A 12,943-nucleotide genomic window follows, 5' to 3' on the forward strand; every position below is an offset into this window, starting at 1 on the left:
TGTTCCCTAGATCTGTCTCTTTAATGTTAAATTGACTAGTCATTGAGTGTCTTATAAATTATATCCTGCTGCTCCCTACCTACCTGGCATTGATTTTTGCTTATGGGTTACTTGATCATATGAAGTTGCAGAAAATCATAAATTGCTTTTTTGTAATTCATGGAAAGGACTGAGAATAAAGCATATTAGAGCAAAGTATTTAGGTTTACTGCAAAAATGGAATATCCACTTCTGGATAACAGTAGAATTTCTGAAATTTTTTTCCCAAGCTGCTCACGACTAACACAAAGATGAAAAGTAGAGGTGGCAACTGTTTTAAGGCAGAATCTGCTGAGAGTAATCAGTGAAATTGCCCTTGCAAAAAAAACTCAACAAAAAACGTAAGCGTCCCTCTCAAATCCACTTGCCTGTTAGAAACCTGCACAGCTCTCAGGGGTTTTCTGGCCTTGCTGATTTCTCAGAATGAAACTAGGCACAATAAAAAAAACAACACATGCCAGCATTTATATTTGGGAACCAGACTTGTCTCCCAGGGGATCCAGTTTGACCCCTAGCTGAGCCGTCAAGTTGAGGGATTGATTCTAAGTTCTGAGTGCCCTCAAGACTTGTCTTCTCACGAGTTATTTAGCAGGACTAAGACGTGCACCAGAATGAGCACAATATTATCGGAAGCCACTGGCAGAGGATGTTGGCATCTAATAACAGTGTTAAAGCAGTACATGGCACCAGATTTCCCCTGTCCCCTGGGAGTCGTGCAGACAGCTAACGTGGCTCCAGAGTAAGTGGTCTTGGCTGGGCTACAACGATTCCATGGATCCCAGTCCTCATGAGTCTTGTCAGGTTTTGATGTGTGCATGTGCGTGTGCATATGCGCGTGTGCAGTCTTACTTAGAACATCAGTGAAACATGCTTAAAATGTTGTGCTCACGGTGTAGGTTTTTTTAGGTCAAGGTTCGCTAATCAATTCCAATGGATACTTCAGCCTGCTTGTAGCTGTCAGTTCCTGGCAGCTGGGCAAAGTCCTGTTCCCTAAAGTGCTCTCCCCGTTTTTCTACTTTCACAGTGACTGGAGGTTGGGTGAGCCAGATCTCAGGTGCAGCCTCTCAGCTCTTCCTCTGAGCTATTCCCCTGCTGCCATCAGGGAGCAAGTTGAGCCAAATCAAGCCAGAAACTAAATGAAGGATGTGTTTTTTCCCTTCCTCCTTCCACTTATTCAGTGTCATATTTAGTTCAGCTCCATAAGCAGTGTGCATGCAGCCTATTCCAAACGGGGCCACCTTGGCTCTCTTGCCCTGGACAGGAAAGAAGCCAGGCAGGTTCAGTGGGATCAGAGAAAATGGATGCTTGGAAGAAGTGATCAGCACTGCCATGGACACTAAGTCACCAAATGGAACCATTTCTGGTGGCTGGTGCCAAGTCCTCAGCTGAACTCTCAGATTAAACAACTGAAGCATTACTTCAATATAGGCAAAAAATGAACTTTTGTACATATGAAACAATAAATGCTTCTGTAGGGCAACAACTCTTATTAAGGCCCAGGGTCACGCAGTATGTTTCATGCAATTGGGATCAGATTAAACATCAGCTGAATGTATTGCTCAATTTCCTATCTACCAAGGTAGGTCTCCCAACAACAATTGTTTTCAAACAAATACGGCTTTGAATATGGGAGCTTTCTCTATCAAGTCCACTGCTGCAGTATAAGTTACACTCATGCCACAGTACCTTCAAGGAATATATTACTTTTGTTTCTGTTATCACCCAAGTCTAGTCCTCAGGAGTGCCAATGATTTCAGGGAGATCTATTACATGGCTGTGTAGCTATTGGTACACAAATATATCACAGTCTACATGCTGGCCATACTATGCTTTTACCAACCATTTTTTACCATTTTTGTCATATTTTGTGCCAAAGTGTATATAGAAGGTATAATGTCCATTGTATTTAATATTCCATATTTAAAGAATCATCCTGCCTTCCATGCTAGAGGCATAATGCTTTGAAAATCCCATTGGAAAGGATCCTTCAGAATGATGGCTATAGGGGTATGTCCCCACAAGTGGGAACATGCATTTCCTGGGGGACAAATATTTGCGGCACATATATGTGCTGCTATTTGTGCCCAGGCAAGCCCCTGCATACGTCTCTGGCATGTGGCAAATTCCCCCAGGGAAATAGCCCCAGCAGCCTTAACTAGGGGCCTCCTAGCACTGCAGTGGTCGCAATCCAGGTGTTCAGAGCCTGGCCAGCAGCCAGAGTATGGCTCTGGCCAGCCAGGCTCCCTTTCTGGCAACTCATGCTGCTGCCATGTGTGCTTTTTTTGGTGGCAAGTTTTTTTTTTTAACAATGGGATCAAAAAAACCCAAACCCCACCTCACTGTAAAATAGTAGCATAGTGAATGCATGCATGCGCGCACTCATGGGGACGCACCGCAGAAGGTCATCCAAGCTGGCCCACCCTGGAGGAAAGCAGATTATCCAAAGCAGAGATGAAAATTATTATCCCAAGGCTTGGAATTGTTTTGTTAGGGAGATTTTCTCAGGATTTGCACTATAAGTAACTGATTTTTCCTCCAGCTATGGTTAACACAGTCTGTACTTCAGGAATTATCTTGGCTGTGGAAGTTGTCCTAACTGGAGAACACTACAGGAGACACAGGGCATTTCTCTGCAGTTAGTAACTGATAAATCTGGTTGTGTTGCCAAGGTGCAAGCAGCCTGAAGTACTCACAGTAATAGATCTCGAGAGCTTATTCCTGAAAAAGGAAATGTTCAGATAAGCACCGATAACTTTTCATACCAGAAAAACCTCATAATTCTGTCACCTGTCACCAGAACACTCCAACACACTTCTCATGGAGGGCTATTTCTCTGCCAACAGTATTTACCTTCATCCATTTGTTTGCTTGACCTGTTCAAACAGTCCATTTTTTGATGAAGAAATACACTTAAAACAACACCACCTATCTCCCTTGGAAAGGAAATATTTTTGTTCTACTCCACCTAAACATCTACAGGCAAATTCCAGCTTTGGAAAATTTCAGCCCTCTGGATGAATCTACTGTAAGCAGTTGGAAATGTGGGAGTTATTGGAAAGCTAATTCTACAACCATTGTTTACACTGAATAACATTGAAGGAGTCCCATTGTAGTCAATAGGAATATTCACATGAGATTCAGTAATGGTTGCAGATTTCTCTCCCTTTGGTATAGTTATAGCCAGCAGTCCAGCTATAATAGTTGGATTTCTAATTTCATTTACTGGTGTAATAACTGTAAATAGCCTGCAGATCTACACAGCAGTAATTCTTAACTTCCTCTATCAATTGATCTGTGGTATCAATACACACAGTCTGTCTGAGTACAGAATTAGGAAGCAGTGGCAGCAAATATATTTACACAGACACACTGTACTGAATTCATATAAAATGCCAATGCAAGTGTATAAATTGAGTGTTTGATTGGTTCCCCAAAATAGTCTGGATTATAAAAGAACAACAGATTGTTCTCCATCATTACCGAAGACTGAATTATCATTAATTAGGACTTGAGGTAAAAGATTAGAAGAAAAGGATGAGTTATAATGTGCTGCACACAAGAAATTATAGCCCTGTTCTTTTGGCACATGTTAGAGCTGCTGTAGTTAAAAGTCAAACTTTTTATTAGAAGTACTCATTTTTCTGGGGTTTATAAAGGCCATTTGAAATTTCAGTAGGGCTGAGGTTTTGTGTGAAGCTTGCAAAACCATGTATTCTCCTAAAAGTAAGTGTAGATGGAACCTGTGGTCTGAAATAAATCAGATGAAATTCAATAAGGACAAGTACAAAGTACTGCCCTGAAAATGGAAAAATTAAGTGCACAAATAAAAAGTGGGGGATGACTGACTGGCTAGCCAGCAGTACTGAGGAAAAAGACCTGGGGGTTTATAGTGAATCACAAAATGAATATGATTCAACAGTGCACTACTGTTGCAAAAAGTCAGTGGTATGTGGGGATATATTAGCAAGAGTGTCACATGCATGTCATGAGAAATGATTCTACCACTGTTAAGCAATGGTGAAGCCTAATCTAGAGTACTGTGTCTTGTTTTGGGCACCACCATTTGAGAAAGATGTGGATCATTTGGAAGGAGTCCAGAGAGCAATAGAAATTATTAGATATCTAGAAACCATGGCACTTGAGAAAAGATTGGAAATGGGACCATTTAGCTTGGAAAAGAGAAGACTGAAGATAAGTCTTCAAATACATACAGGGTTGTTAAAGAAAGGATAGTGATACACTATGTTCTGTGTTCACAGGGGACAGGATAAGAAAAAATGGTCTTAAATTGCAGCAAGGGAAATTTAGGTTGGATATTTGAAAGAAATGTCTAACTGTGAGGCTGGTTAGGTACTGAAACAGATTAATTAAAGAGGAGGTCAAATCTCTATGACTGGATGTTTTTAAGAGCAAGTTAGGGAAATGCTTGGCTGAGATAATTTATATAGGGCATGATTCTGCCTTGAGTGGGGGGGACTTGAACTTGGTACCAACCAGGAGTTAGTCACATTAATCAGAAATCAAGTAGAAGAGAGGGTAGATCTGTACCTTACAGACTAACAAGCTTTTGTGGGCTGAGATAAGCTTGTGCTATGCCCATCTACTTTGGTTAGTCTATAAGGTGCAAATCTACCCTGTCTTGTACTTGATTTTAGGCTAACAGGCCTAACAACATCTTACAGTTAGCAACTTAATTGTAAAAAGTCATGTTGTGTTAGGGACTTGGTTTAAGTTCAAAGTATAGCTTTTTGTTTTAAATATTAAATTGCTAAGGAAATGTATTTTTCTACAGCAGCTAGTGCGCGGAGTGAGAATGGTTTTTAATAAGGGTGATTGGCAATAACACTTCTGGTAAAATCTTTGCCCTGCTGAATCCATGTGGAATTGCCCCTGGAGAGAGAGGCCAGTAGCAGCTTTGTGCTCAGCATGGTGTGAAAGACTTCAAAAGCAAGAGCCACTGCTTTGAGCGTCGAAAGGATTAGGGCCTTGACTGAGTTAGTGCTTTCTCCTCGCTTTCCAGGAGTGCTGCAGTTTCATGGACAAGACTGCACCCAGAATCTCTGAGACTGGAGCGTTGCCCCCGCTGCACATCTTGTTGCTCTTAATGTTTCTGACCCATCCCCGGTAACATTTACACTGCAGGATCCACTGTTACTGCATATAGTAGTAGTAGGCACCTGCCTGTCTCATGATACAATAGAATTGCACCGAGCGAGATGCATGTGACACTGTGCGATAGAGGAAATGGCAGGAACCTCTGGAGTGCATGCACTGCACAGACAGTATGGACATAAACCAGGATAAGACAGTAGAAGACTAACACAAAGCTTGTTTTGCTCCAAGTCCTTTCTTCTAGCTGTGGGTCAGTAGATCATTAACTGAGAGGCTGTTTGAAGCAGCCAGTTGTGACACAAAAGAAGATGGAAAATCTTTTGTGTCAGCCCTGCCCAGTGTACTCAGACATGAAGAGGGAGAAGATGGCAAGCAGAGAAATGAAAAGTGCTGATGGCTTGAGGGATAGTAGGAAACGGAAGCACAGTAAATGGCGTGAAGTTACTGCATCCCAGGTAAAGGAGGCCATTGAACTGCAAGATCAATAATAGAGCTGAGAAAAAGAGGAAGATATGGTCAGGACAGAAAGGAAAGCTGATGCTGACAACTGCTTTTAGTTCGACTGAAGCATGGAGTCCAGGAGCCTTGATATCCTCTGTAGTGTCTAAGAGATGTGCCATACAATATGCAGTTATAGAATCATAGTGTTGAAGGAACTAAAAAATGCGAGTGCCACTTTAAAATCCTTTCAGATTTTTATTGCTGCTGTACGGTACGCAGGTAACTGAAAAGCAGCCGACGTCTCTCTTGCATCCTAACGCCCAAAAGGGGACACACTTCTACGTGATAGGCAAAGTGACTCAGACAGAGACGGCATGTTATGCAAATTAATGTGATGAAGGGTTTTATGTAAATACAGCAGCAAGGAGGTAACGGGCCCATTTTAATACTGGTATCATTTATACAGTGTTGCCACTTAACACCTAATCTGCAAGTCCTACTGACTGTATCTTTAGAGTTTTATAAACAGACAAAAATATTCAGTTGCATGTTTCCTGCCAATTTTATCTTATTTGCAAACCAAACCGGTTTTGTATCAGTGGGCAGACTGCTAAATAGAAGGTGCTAATCAACCACCGGCTAAAAATAGACAGATAATAGAATACAACAGAAGTAGCTGGTATTTTGACATATGGAAAAAAAAACAACATACTTAGTCTTATGATATTTAAGGCAATCAACAGAAGGATTAGAATAAAGAAGGCAGAATTGTCTGCAGGTGGAAAATGGGACTATGAAATTTTGTACCTAAAGGTTAGGAGAAAAGAACAGAAGGGGCGGGGGGAGGAATAAAAAACTACAAAAAATGACATAGAGTGAAAATAAGACATGAGAAGAATTCATTGGGAGAAACCAGAAAAGAGGGATGTAAATTCAGATTAATAGACTGGGGGATTTTGTATTTGATAAGTGCCAGAGAGCAAAGTGGGTTTTTAAAGGGGGGGGGGGAGGGGTGCTTGCTTGCTTGTTTTTAAGTCTCTAACATGGCTAATAAGCAAACTTGGGGAGTGGGGAGGAAGGGGAGAGGAAACCAAAGTTTCTGATGTGTCTCTCCTATTCAGTACTTCAGTTAGTCTTTTAGGTTTGTCTTCCTCTATTATCTTCAGACCGAAGTGAAGCTTTTGTGTTGATGATGTTCCTTTTAAATTAAGGTTGACACCTGTGCTCAGGATTTGGGTGCTGGCCTTCTTTAATGGGTGCACTTTTAGACCTACATATAATTGCAGCCACATTTTTGTGCCTGCAGTGAATTGTGAACACTAGTAGTACCAGGTGCACAGCTTCTCAGGAAGCCACTGAGGTTAGCCTGAAAACATGACCCTGTCGTGAAAGTGAAAGAAGAGCCTGGGGACGTGGTGTAATTAGGCCAAAACATCATCCCCGTGTCTGGAAACATTTTGTGGCAATCAGTGATGCAGGGCAGGTTATCTTTCCATCTTTTATCAATTCCCAATTATTTGGGTGTCAGCCATAGCGGTGACCAGGACCCCCATCACATCTCCTTCACATGAGGGCTAAGAGGTACTACTTTCTGTTGTAGAGGGGCTAAAGTGGTGCTGACAGAGGGGGGATTTCTCCACCTGTGTCAGATGGTAAGAGTTGCAATACTCCCTTTTCCTCCAGGTTGCTTCCCTGAAGTCCATCTCCGGTACTGGTTTGAGGGAAAACCTGATTGCCTTATGTTATTGGCTCTGGACACCTGCTTCAAATTTGCAACCATTTGTATCTACCCCCTTTACCTGCCTCCCTGGGCCCTGAAATTCTGCGGGACAGGCTAGAAACAACTCTCCTACCCAGTTAGGTGGTAAGGGAAAAATTCCTTCCTAACTCCACATAAAAAACCATGACTATCACTATTCATATCATAAAATCCATTTCTACTCTAATCCTGCAGGTGTGGTGATGGCAGTAGTTGGTCTTCAGAGAGGGAGAGAAAGGACAACCAGAGCACAACTAGTTATGAATAGCTCCCCACCCCTAGTGCTAAGAGTTGAGTTGGCTGCCCTGCACCACTTCATTCAGCTCCTGGCTGGGGATGCCCTTTTACTCATTCCCATAACCAGAAGGAGTTAGAGGGTAGATCTTAAAATGAGCCATAACCCATGTTCCTTTTGGTAGTAACAAAAAGTCCCTGCCCGGCAGCTATTCCAGTCTGGATTGCATAAGGTTTGTGTGCATGCTCTGATCATCAAGCATTTTAAAGTCTTTGGAGGAAAGATTCTGAGTAAATACAAAGTCTCTGTACTGTATTAGCATTATCGCACTTGATTGCATGCACTACTTTTAGCTGCTCTACTGGTATGTGGTCATTTCAAGAGTTTTAAAAGCTTTGTTCTAATGGGCAGTGTGCATTGGACCTTTCCCTCTGCTCAAATGCATTACCCATAATTAAATATACCTTTTCAGTCAAAATCAAAACTTTTAGACTTTTGAAGATAGCTGAATGGATTTGCCCCTTGGAGGAAGTCATTCAAAATGGCATTTAGGGACCTAGAAAGGCTGGACATTTTTGTTTGTGGGGCCACAGCACTTCGAAGTAATGATAGTGTTTTGTCATAAAAGGCGAACTGTGTCAGACAAAAGGGGAAAGTTTGCATATGTACATTTTTTATTGAAGCCTCCAAATCTTCAATTCCTGAATACTCTTGCCAGAATTCTACTAGTAGTTGATAGAGCTTTCATGGAGAAAACAGGGGTGACAAGACTACACATTCTAGTGTAAAAAGGAGAGGGAAGGAAAAAAAATGTGAAATTAAGAAATTTGTCAAGATTCTTTGCATTAAAAAGAAGTCAAGGTCAATGCAAGTGCCCCTCCACACTTGTTTTTAATTTTTGCAGATCACCCTTTCAACTTTGTAAGTAAACCTGCCATTAGAGAAGACAGCATCGCTCTGCACATGCCACAGCTATTTGAGATTTCAGATATTTTAGGAACATAATTAAGGCAAAACCTCATCTAGTACAGACTTGCAGGAGCTCCACTGACATCCATGGAACAATGCTGATTTACACAAAATAAGGCTCTGACCCATTAGTTTAGGAGATAATCTTAAATTATTATCATCTGTGCTCAACTTTGATTTCTAGGATCAGAGAATAAATAGTATTTCAAATATAACCAGTACCCCTAGAGCTTTTCCCTCTTACCGCTGTGGGATTTTTTTCCCCCAAGTGCCCAACAAAAGAGAAACGATATCCCAGCTGAGATGAATTCATGCTGCTTGGCTGAAGTTAGCAGAGCTTCATTTAGTGCAATTAAGGGTCAGAAACTTTGAGTTTGTCTCCATGGTATTCTTCCTCCTGGTCTGGGTTGAGGCACCTCAGCAGGGCAGTATGGGGGGAGCTTGTGCTGCTGCTTACGCTCTGTCGTTGGGTAGCTAAAGAGTAGCATTCAGTCTCTGAGACGCTCAGTCTGGCACCTCTTATGAGTTCTCAGTTCCCATTACAAATGTTTAAAAGAGGTTTAAAAAAAAAAAATAAAGAGCTTACATTTAATACAAGCTGCTCTTCATATCCCCACTCTGCAGATATACTCAGAGATGTCCTTACTATGTTTTGTTTTCAAACAGGAAAAGTCAACAACAATGTACAATGGGATGAGGACTCCATAGAATACATGCCAGCCAACCCAGTCAGGATCGCATTTGTCTTGGTTGTTCATGGCAGAGCTTCCCGGCAGCTCCAACGCATGTTTAAGGCTATTTACCATAAAGACCATTTTTATTACATTCATGTTGACAAGGTAATATATCACTGGTTATAAATTGCCTGTCTCCCCATCTGTCAATCTACCCATCCTCGTCACCTTCTCCATTATCTCTCTTTATCTCTGCTGCATGCTGTAGTTTGTGCCGCGTTTTGTTTTTTTGACCTGTGATGTTTTGAGCCTGACTATTTTGTTATCATCCCTTCTGTGACTGCCTTCATTTTTTGTTGTGTGTCTGTGGTGTCGGTCCATGTGTGTCTGTGTCTTTGTTTTGTAGCAATAACTGATAAGTCGTGATAGGCTCTGATATACATGTAAGGCGGCATCAGCGATCCTCAGACAGTATCACTGTGAGCTAGTAGATAAAGCACTGAAGTGGGAGATTTGGTTCAAGTTACTTTACCTCCCTGTATCTCACTTCCCCATTTGTTAAATGGAGGTAAGGAAATAAGGAAAGCCCTCTGATGAAAAGCACTAGACAAGAGCTAGGTGGCATTAGTAAAACTTATAATAAAAAGAGTAAAGAAAAAAGGACTCTTGACACTCTCAACATACCTTGCAGTGAATGCAGAGACAAGCTCATTAGCAAGGCTTGAGAGAAAGGTGTGCTAACAACTGCTTCATTTAGTCGGGAATGCATTTGCTAGATCAGTTACTAAATCCCAGATCCCATTCAGAGTTACTTATGTATTTAAAATAGTTTTACTTATCCTTACACTGACTTCAGTCTGCCTTCAGTTGGTTGGAACGGAGTTGATGTTCAGGAAGTTGAGCTGCTTAGTGAACATAAGGGAGGGACAGTTTGTCTTATAGACTGTTGAATGTGTTACTTTCTTCTCCTGTAAAGCGATCCAATTACTTATACCGACAAGTGCTCCAGTTTGCTAGCCAGTACCCGAATGTGAGAGTCACCTCTTGGCGAATGGCAACTATCTGGGGAGGAGCAAGTCTTCTGTCCACCTACCTACAGAGTATGAGGGATTTAATGGAGATGAATGACTGGCCGTGGGATTTCTTCATTAACCTTAGTGCTGCCGACTACCCAATCAGGTACGTATATTTTTCCATTGCAGAGGAATTGGTTTTAAATGATACATAGGCCAAAGTTCCTATAACTGTGATGGCGTAGCAGAGTAATGTTGAACTGGGGAAACCAGTTTCTTCCATTCCACAGCAAGAAGCTTTTTCTAGTGAGTTGTTTGCACTGTAGTAACTCCCCGTTTTGTAAGGAAAATATCCAGAATTGTCCTAAGGAGGCAAAAGCAGGTGCATCCACACTCTCAGCACACTGAGGGCTTCCTGCAACTAGGTAGATCAGATATGCTGCCTCTTTATACCTCTCCTGAAGAATCTGGGGCAACTGTGTTGAATTGTATCATTTCCAGAACAATGTCTGGAATGGTCCCAAAGTGGGATGAATAAAGTAGTAGTGAGTATTACAGCCCAGCAGGCAAACCTCAGGCTTGACAGAACTCTGATGAACAGTTTGCTACAGCTTGACTTCAAGTTTGGAGAAACATTGAAGATACAAATATAGATTCCATGAAAGAATTGTTCTCAGACTTCTTTTTTGGTGCTTTTTTCTGTGGAGAATAATGATAGCAGAAGTGACAAATAAGTTGCTAGGAGTCAATTATATCTTCAGCACCAGCCGCTGCCTAAATAACTTTATTCAGATGGCATCAGGCATAGAACTTCACGCATCACCACATGACAAGGCTTGTGATTTTAAGTGAAACTATATTCTCTCTGGATTTACATAACTTATGCCCTACAGCTGCATTCAGAGCGGTTTACTACATTGTGCAAAAGCAGATATGCCGTAGAAAACCCAAATATCCTTAAATGGTTATTTTTAGCCTGAAAAATTGTCAAGAGGAGGAAGAGAGGAAATTCTTCTTTCAACTTTTACTCCATTTTGTGTTGAGAGGAAATAAGAAAGGGGATGTGGCTTTCTTGGGAAATGCTTCGGATGAATAATTATGACATGATGTGCTCTAAATGATAATGGAACAATTGGAATTGGATTGGAGATACTGTCACAGCCTTTCATCACCCGCATTTATATTGCACTTTCCAGATTATAGGCCTGAAGTTTTTAGTCAGTCAAAAACTCTCACATATGTCAATAGAAGCTTTAATCTGGGGGAAAAAACCCTGAAACTTGACTTCAGGATGTGGCCCTATAGGCATCTCTTGCCTCTGAAATACAGGCATGTTAGGAGACATGAGTACCAACTAGAAAGATTACTGGAAAGTATATAAACTTTGGAGATGAAATCATGGTCTGAATGCAGGAAGTTGAATTAGGGACTCCTGGTTTTAATGGTGAATCAGATTCAGCCTCAGCCTTTGGTCTTAGGGAAGTCTCTTAAGTTTCCTCTCTCCATCCTCAGCTGTAAAGTGGAGATAATCATTTATTCTCTTCCCTTATTTGCTTGCATGTAAGAATTTATTGTTAATTCTTATTTTAAAAAAACCACTGTTAAGGCAAAGAATACCATGCTGGTGCTAAGAGTTATTTAATGAAAGACATGATATATCAAAGGGGAGGATCAATGGTGAGAATTTGGGGCCAAAGATGCTAAAGCATGCAGGAACCTGCAAAGAAATGGGTGAAGAGAATTTGAATACTGAAGACAGAGTATAACTAACTGGATCTTTTGAGCAAAACCAGGACTGGAACCAAGGACTGTAAAATTTTCAAGTGCCCTTAATGCCATTTTAAATCACAAGACCAGATTTGATGACAATTTATAAGCATGACCATCTTTTTTTCCCCATTATACACCAAGGAGACTGGGGTCAACTCTGTATTTATAGATGTGTAATAGTGCAACATATTGCACTTTTTTCAGTAGCAAGAGCCCTAAGTAGCTGCCATTTGACTGAAGAAATTACAACCTTTTTTTCTTCATAGCAGTCACAATTCTCTGAAATCACACTCCTCCTTTGCTGTACGTTTCAAAACCACAAGCTGACACTGTTGTAGGACACTGGTGTAAAGTTCATACTTCCACTGCCTTGCAACATACTCTCCTCTCAGAAGTGTATGCACAAATTTCTCTCATCTAAGTGGCTTCACTTCAAAAAAACCCCAAAAATCAAAAAACCCCACAACACTTTAATGCTGTTACTTCCATGACAGTGAGATATAGGTACAATTAAAAATATTTAAATACATAATGTTACTACTATCAGTCTCATAAAATGATATCCCATAAAAATATATATGTAAGTCAAATTCATTTTCACAGCAGCATTGCTATAAATTAATGTGCTTTGTGATGTTTAGGATAACATTCCCTTTCTGTGGATAACAGAAAGCTGAGTGTTACATCAGGAAATAGCAAGAATGGGGACTCATTTTCCCCCTCTTATGTTTTTCTGTGATTTGCCAGATAATGTGCAAAAAGCAGTTTACACTTCTTATGCTGCTTAGACTTTAGCATAGGGTTTTCGTTAGGTTTCCCTGCATAAGAACATATGAATGTCGTGGATTAATAGTTTTTATCTAGAGTAGCTCCACATTAAGCTTTCACTTACCATCTGCCATCCCATCTGTGACACTGAAACCTCTACTTC

General features: G+C 40.9%; 1 protein-coding gene across 1 annotated transcript in view; it reads left to right on the plus strand.

The window, feature by feature from the left end:
* Window positions 1-12,943, plus strand: part of XYLT1 (xylosyltransferase 1) — a 322,048-nt gene that overhangs the window by 198,649 nt on the left and 110,456 nt on the right. The window contains exons 4-5 of the mRNA XM_059716654.1: window positions 9,222-9,394; window positions 10,206-10,408. Of these exons, the coding sequence (XP_059572637.1) occupies window positions 9,222-9,394; window positions 10,206-10,408 (376 nt within the window). The remainder of the gene's footprint in view (window positions 1-9,221; window positions 9,395-10,205; window positions 10,409-12,943) is intronic.

Source organism: Alligator mississippiensis, chromosome 13, assembly GCF_030867095.1.
Source record: "Alligator mississippiensis isolate rAllMis1 chromosome 13, rAllMis1, whole genome shotgun sequence".
Lineage (NCBI taxonomy): Eukaryota > Metazoa > Chordata > Crocodylia > Alligatoridae > Alligator > Alligator mississippiensis.